We start from the raw sequence: 7,670 nt of genomic DNA, 5'->3' as shown, positions 1-7,670 counted from the left end.
GGTAGAAAAAAACTATTAAACAAGAAATTCTGCAGCTTGGATATTTTGGAGACGGTGTTTGATTGGGCTTTTATTGGGAAAAGGAAGTGAAGAAGAAAGGAAGGAGATAATCAGGCTGCTTACCAACTTTAAAATCAGAATCTTTCAGATTCAAACTCAGAAATCTTTCTATAAATGATACAGTGGAAGATGGAGTGACTTTTTCCTGAATTAATATCAATGTTTCACATTCTTCAATTAAGAATGCTTTCTACACAGCCAATATACATTTAGAGTTTTAAACATCAGATTTTAAGCACTGAAAATCCTTAATGAAAAAAGAAAAAGCTTTAATGAGAAACTACATTTCTTCAGTTGATCTTTTTCTTTTAGGAAGTGGATCTGCAAGTAGTTCTGTCAGAACATTATTAAAGTAATAGATTTGGTTTCATTTATTTGGAAGTGGCTATATTAGTTAAAATGTTTCTCCATTGCATGTTTCTCTCTTTTACATGACTCTTCCAGATTTTGTTTAAATTTATTTCAAGAAATTTTCTATAATTATTAGTTGTCAGCCTGAGATTCTTGCAGTGGTGTCTGTTGCTTTTGAGAAAATCATTTAATCTAGCTTCTCCAGCTCACCGTAGTGCTAGAACTCTCCATTAACTCAAAAGCAGTTAATTGTAGCTCTAGAATTATGTGATTTTTTTTTGAGCTCCCCAAATATGCTTCTACAGTGAGATAATAAAGACACTGCCCGACTCTGCATGGGAGACATGCATTCCCAAATGACACTTTGCAACTGAATGACTTGCAACCAAAAGATTTCAAAGATTTCTGGTAGTAGTCAGAAAAACATTTGGGAAAAGTAATGTATGTGTTACTGAGTGATACATGATAGCCTTGAATTAAAAAAATAAATAAATTTGGGATTTTGTGTCTTATGTTAGCATGAGCCACTCTTACCTAGCTCAGTACCTGACGTTTTATTGTTCTTTGTGTTTCCCTGGTGGTCCTTGATATGACTGTAGAAATAGTTCTAACTGATTTTAATGCTTATAAATTTTGTGTGTCTTGCACTAACTCTTAAAACTGATTTTCTTTTACAAGGTTTTAATATTAGAACCAACAAAAATTTATCAGCCTTCATATCTCTCCATCAACAGTGAAGCTGAGGAGAAGACTGTATCTATCTGGCACGTGCTGCCTGATGACAAGGTATATGCCATCACAGTATCTGCAGTTGTGACTTATATTACAAAAACAAGCAAATGTGCATATCACATGAGGTATATAGTATATAGTGTGCACAGTCATACCTAATGATGGATTCTGCAAAGGAGAGTGCTTTAGTGAAATGCATAAAGATGTCTTGCACATATCTTGCTGTGCATTTATTTTTAATATAGCATTCTTCATCCTTATTTTTGCTGCTGTTTAATGGACCTTTCCTTTTCATCATTAAAAAATCGCACAGAATCTCAGATTGTTTTAAACTAATGTGCAGTATACAACAAATCTGTAGCTTAGGATTTCATAAGGAATATACAATATACTGAAAATCACAAAGGATGCAGCATGAACAAATAGAACTTTCTTCTTTTTGCACCCTCAGTATTGCTTGTTATCTATGGTAAAGGCTTATTTAATGCATAAATAGGAATTATTGTATTGAAATAGCAATTGAATATTCAATAGTGTTTTGTGGTTTGCTTATTTATCTATTTACTTTGCTTCTAAGATATAGTAATGTGTTTCCAAATGGTCTATTCCATTCTGCTAAGTGGCATACATGTAAGAAGGTCCTAGGACTGTATTGTTGGGACTATGGAGCATGAAGCCAGGGGAGGGACTTTCCCTCTGAGCAGACACACTCGCTGTGTAATATTTCACATAACATAGTCAAACTTCCTCTAAGTGCTTGTTAGGTGTCACGGAGAAGCGTGTTGGAAAGTGGATACAGAGCGTGGCTGCCCAGCTGGAGGAGCTGCTGGGGAAGATGAAGGCTGGAACAGGAAGTCTTTCAGGCAGAATATGTCCACAGCCATTGCATACTCACGTTGGTCCTTGTACCAATGTGCTCATGTTAAAAAGTTCCTCTCTGGAGTTTATTATAGGAGAATTGTAATGTCTCTTAATGTTTACTCTTTTTATTTTGTTTTTTTCTTTAGGCTAAACAAGTAGGCAGACTTTGTGTCCTTCCCATGAGGGACATGAGGGTGAACCTGCCATGGCCTCTGTTTTTATTTCAGTTTGAGCTAGCCTTTCTTGAGCACCCAAACTGTAGACCACATTTAAGTCTTTTGTGGTGCATGAGTGTGTCTTCAGCTTCTGGGGATCTCTTGATACTTCCAGCATTGGCTGCCTTCATGACTATCCTATTTGATGGCTCACAGTCATCATGTGCTTGGGAGAAGGATCTAGGTGTATTAGTTTGTACTTGTCTGCTGCGTGTGGTGACTTCAGCTATCCACAGTTTGGCCTTTGCTTTGTAGTGTTTTCTCATTTTGCAATTCTGTACTCCAGTTTGGTATTCCCATTTTATTTCCTTTTTCCTACTTCCTTATTCTCCAAATTTTCTGCAGATTAGTGTTTCCTACTTTTGCTACCCTGGTTATTCATCAATCATGTTATATAAGGTCGTTTTTGATGGACTTGCGAGTACTTTTGCTCTAGCCAGAACCCCTCACGTGGTGAGTTTATGCAGTATCTTGGGATCTGATCAATACTCACTTCTGGCATTCCTGCCCTGCAAGCCGTGACATCCATCAAAGGAATGCAATGGGCAATACTGTAGTTACAGCTTCAGTTTACACAGTTTTAATCTGCTCTTGCAATTTTGTGAGCCTTAGAATCCACCAGAAGTGAGGAATGAGACTGAAAGAGAACTGGCTTTTTGGCTAGATAGAACCAAAGCAATATCTGTCTTCGATAAGAGATTTTTTTTCTGAAGGAACTAGATGTATTTCAGCCCAAGTGAGAAATACTCTTACTTTGTTTCTTCTTAATATGCAAGGCTGAAAACTGCCACAACAGGCACAGGGCAGCTGTCCTTGCTCAAGGACAAGACAGGCAGGTGGGTTTAGAAGCTGCTTCAACCCCCTAGCTTTAATCTACCCACCCAGGTCTGTCAGAGCTTTAGCAGCTCATGGGTCACATTCCAGTTCATTTTGGCTCATAAATTAATGTATTTGCCTATCATTATTTTGCAAAATTCAGTCAGTGCTCTAAGAATGAAAAATATTAGTTCCAACGAGTATGGTTTTTGTTTGTTTTTTCGTGCGCAAAATGAATTTCTGCTTCAAATGCAAAATGGAGCTCAGTGGAGTCAGAAAGAGGTAAATTTCTAATGAGTAGGGGATAGACAGTCAATGCCAAGAAAAATGACATGTCCTTTTCCTTTTCTATGACTCTTTAGCAACATATCTGAATGTTTATGCCTTTCACAGTGTGAAGTTTTACATGGACAGATGTATATACAAGTCAGACAGCATTATATTTTTTAGCATGCGTATTATGTTGCCTTCCAGTTCCCTGGTTCTAGCAGTTTTTTTCCCTCACAGGTTTAGAGGAATGCAGCAGTGCTGTTTGCGAGTTTGAAATAGAACAGCCTGTCTCTGTTTCGTTTTGGCTTCTGAATCCATTTTGAGTTTTGTTTTGAGTGGTTGGTGTTTTTTTTGCCTAAGCAAAGAACAGATGCTGAATTTGGATAGCATGCCTGATATGTTTACTCCAATGTATTTGAAACTTGGCAAGATCATGAGGGACACAGTTTTTGTGTTATTTTGTTGCCTGAGAACATGATGTGGGAAATGAAAGATGTATGAATGCAGGAGACCTTAGCTGTATGTAAATGACGGGTAAAAACCCACAGTGCTTGTGCTTCTTGTTGTGCTGCTTGCACAGTTCTGCCTGTCACGGTGCTTGTTTTAGATTTAAATTCTAGATTATTCCCGATAGTTGGAATTGGACAGGCACCAGTAGAAAAGCACTGAAGAAAGTTTCCAATGATGGAAAACTGGAAAGTGGCAGAGTTCATATGTGGAGGGAGGGGCAGACCCTGCAAATCTGCTCTCCTTATCAGCAGAGGGGCTGAGCTGGTGATATTTATGCAAGACAACCAAGCAACTCAAATGGTAGCTTTGCAAACACTCAATATAGTACTTCTATTTCAAGATGGAGTCCCACCTTTTATTCACCTCTGGCTTCTTTCCTTCCACCTCTGCTTCCCCCATTGGAATTTCCAGCCCCCTGTTTTACATTGGAGAAGTCACTTAATAATTGTGTATTACAGTTACAGTCTTGCGAAGCTTGGGCTTCAAGAAATAAAACTGCATATAAGTGTGGCACATTGTATAAGAAATTTTGTATTAGCCTCACAATCTTTAGTACAATTTGAACAGCAAGGAAAGAGCTATGGAGGAGAAACTGATCCAGTCAGCCTTACAGAAAAATGTTGTATCTGAGAAAATAATTTTCTCTCTGATTTGTTGCACATACTGCAACTATTTTGGCAGTGTATCTGTTATAACTTCTCCAGATCTCACTATTCATGAAATGTGTTATAAGCTGCCCAGCTTGGTGTCCTCTTTTGGGACACAGTTGGCTATGTCTGTGGCTGACACCGTGGCCTTATGCTAGAAAGGCTACCACAGCTTTGGGGTGGTGTAGTTCAAACTTCTCTGAAAGAGTGTTTTCATCGGAAGATACAAAAGGCTTCTGATTCCTGAAGTTTTATTAGAACTTAAACTTATATGACTGTGTGTTGGGAACTCAATTCAGCTCTGTGACAGATTTCTGAAAATAAATGAGGCTTGGCCCTTGTTGCTTCTGCAAGATGATTTCTTTCTTCCGGGCTAGTTGCCCATTCTAACAGCTCTGGGGGCTTTAGTGGAGCCTTGCTGCTCTTTTCTATATTCTTAGGGATAGTGTCTCTTTTCCTGGACAGTCTGCCTTTTGATTTGCTCCTTCCCCAAGTAATTCTGCCTGCTTTTTAGGAACTTGCCTCGCAGCATCAAAACTCCTGAGTTCTATTTCTCCCAGCCTGTTTTTCCCACATCATAAGGAGCCAAAGCATGCAGAGCTGGCTCTCTTATTACCACAAATCATTTTTTTTTCTCCCTGTTTCCAGAGGGTGGTACATGACCTTGAGTTCAGCACCCAGGACAGTCAGTCTGTATGGGCAGCCCTTCTGGTCTGATGCTTTCGCACTTTCTTAAAAAAAAAAAGTGGGGGGAGCACTGTGTTTGCAATGTAAACAGTGAAGAAATGAGAAAACCAACATTTCTACCTAGAACATGTCACATTGGCTATGACTGAAAAAAATGGAGAATAACTGTTACAGGGTAATACACTGTTACAACTGAGTGTTTCCCTTGATTTCTAGACTAAAAGATGTGCCTGCTGACTCTTTACTTTAAAAAAGGAATGTTTGTTTTCTTCTGTGTTGCAGAAAGGTATTCATGAGTGGAACTTCAGTGCTGCTTCCATCAGGGGAGTAAGGTGAGTTTCTCTTTCGTGTTTTGAATGGAAATAGTAATTGAATGAGTATTATCTGAGCTAATGCTGTGGACCTTGTTGGAATAAAAGGCACAAAAGTGAATCAGGGTATTGCAGGTACTTTCACAGATTCCCTGATGCAAGGGAAGCCTGAGAAGTCATAGGCTGGATTCAGAAATGATGAGTTGCAGAGCTTGCTACGTAAAAAATAGCAAATAGCATGTTAAGTTAAAGCACTGTTGTTTTTCTTGATGGTAGTAGTCACTGACTTGATGCTAAGTAACGCTGAATTTAAAATAACTGCTTACATTTTATGCCGTCTTACTTCAGTTTTATGTTGTGCTCAGGAGCTGCAGTCACAGGTTTGAGATTCTGACATATTGGAGAATTCATAAATGACAAAAAAAAGGCAGTTCTTGTCCTGAATGCCTAATGTTCAGAGGATAAAAGCCCAGAAATGACAAGTGGGGGCAGACAGGAAGAACATGAAGAGCTGGCGAGATGGTGGTGTTCTTCGTCTCCTGCAGTGTTATAGCTGCTTAGCACTTTTTGAGTTTGGGCTGGGTGTTCTTTGTGTTTTTGTTGTTGTTGTTGTTTTTAATTGTGGTTTTTGTACAGGTATGGCAGCAGAGCAGAGTTTCAGAGGGGGCCCATGGGGAAGGCAGATTGTCCATCCATCCGGTGATGACTGATGTGGCCAAGTGGTGGATTGGCTGCAGAGTGAAAACTTAAGGATTGTTTGAGGGACTACAGAGGAAGTCAATAGGAAAAAGAAAAATAAACAATCTCCCAAAGGCTCCTGTGAAGCCAGTTTACGTGAGTTAGAGCAGTAGGTTCAGAGAAGCCACCTGCAAGAACACTTTGGCTGGATTAGAAGGACATGATGTTACGTGTCCAAGGCGTCCGTCTTTGGTCAGATGCTGACAACAGAGGAAGCGTAGCCATCTTTTGGCTTGGTTTCAGCAGAAAGTTTTCTATCTGCTATGACAAAACCTTCACTGGAAGTTGTTGGGTTTGCTTTTCTTTTGTCTGTCTGTTTGTTTTAAATCTGGATTTTGCACCATATTGTTAGTAGAGAACAGCAGAAGTGGAGCCAATCAGTCTGCTAACATGCCCACATTGAACATAATATGTGCACTGTTTGCACCTACTGATGCTAAGAAAGTAGTCTTGCACACCTGCTGTGAACTATTCAGATCAATTCTTTGTCACAGTCTCACTTGCTTTTCTAGGATTTATCAACACTTTGGCATCCTGTGACTTTCCACTTCAGTGTTTGCATTTAGTGTATTTTCTTAGCTTTTTTAAACAGTCGTTGCTGTGTTCTAATAATAACTGTTCCATACACACAAAGCTGTTGCTATGTCTGCAGTACATTTTTTGCACAGATGGATAATTCTTTCTCCTTCCAAAAAGTAACTTAACATTCATTCCTGTGAGATTCATTCCTGTGGGATTCAACTTATTTTAAGCAAAATTTGCAATGATGCACTTAATTCGGTCTGGTTTGATTTTGGTTACAGTATGTTTTTATGCGTATATATGTATATAGATATATATTTTTTTCCAAATACTCATAGACACACTATATATACTTTTTTGCCTAGCTTTGTGTTTTCTGTGTTTCTTCTTCTTCTTCTTCTTCTTTTTTTTTTTTTGGCACTGTTAAGCCATTATGTGGCCAGTAGTGTTTTTACAGTAGTGTTTTTATGTACCCTGCCGCATTTGTTATTTAAATGTTCAATTGTCATTTAATTTGCCAATTAAAATTCCAGTCTATGATCATCTAGACAAATGTCCAAGAAGACCTGGAAAACTGTAGTAAGACTGAGTAGAGCCAAGAGTCACTGAATTCTTAAAAAGCTCAGTGGCTGCTTCCATGAGGCGCTGCAGGGGGAAAAAAGTCTTTATCCTATGCTATTACAAAACAGAATAAGGCTGTTTTTGTAACGTATGTGAGTTTCTGATCATTCCCTTTCCAATATCTTCAGATTTAAACTAGCTCTGTTGAAACTAGATAGTCTTTGGAGCGGGACATCCTTTACAACCAGGCCTGCTCCTAATCTGCTGTTGTATCCAGGCTACTTTTGGCCCTTTTGAAGTCCTAGACTTAAAGCTGTCTAAGAAGGCGGAGTTTCAAGCTTAATGACGCTTCTCACTCTTTCTAGACTAGTAAGAGGCAACTGTAGAGG

General features: G+C 38.8%; 1 protein-coding gene across 1 annotated transcript in view; it reads left to right on the top strand.

Moving 5' to 3' along the window:
• Positions 1 to 1,080: 1,080 nt before the first annotated feature.
• The window catches only part of LOC148593692 (mitogen-activated protein kinase kinase kinase 5), a gene marked incomplete at its 5' end in the record, with an annotated part of 32,989 nt that continues 26,399 nt past the window's right edge, over positions 1,081 to 7,670 (top strand). Inside the window, 2 exons of the mRNA XM_088529871.1 lie at positions 1,081 to 1,197; positions 5,432 to 5,481. Of these exons, the coding sequence (XP_088385997.1) occupies positions 1,081 to 1,197; positions 5,432 to 5,481 (167 nt within the window). The remainder of the gene's footprint in view (positions 1,198 to 5,431; positions 5,482 to 7,670) is intronic.

The sequence above is a fragment of the Tinamus guttatus genome, unplaced genomic scaffold (assembly GCF_059628265.1).
Source record: "Tinamus guttatus ecotype Peru unplaced genomic scaffold, ASM5962826v1 Tinamus_guttatus_pri_ptg000351l, whole genome shotgun sequence".
In the NCBI taxonomy this organism is placed as follows: Eukaryota; Metazoa; Chordata; class Aves; order Tinamiformes; family Tinamidae; genus Tinamus; species Tinamus guttatus.
This window is presented reverse-complemented; position numbering and strand designations above follow the sequence as displayed.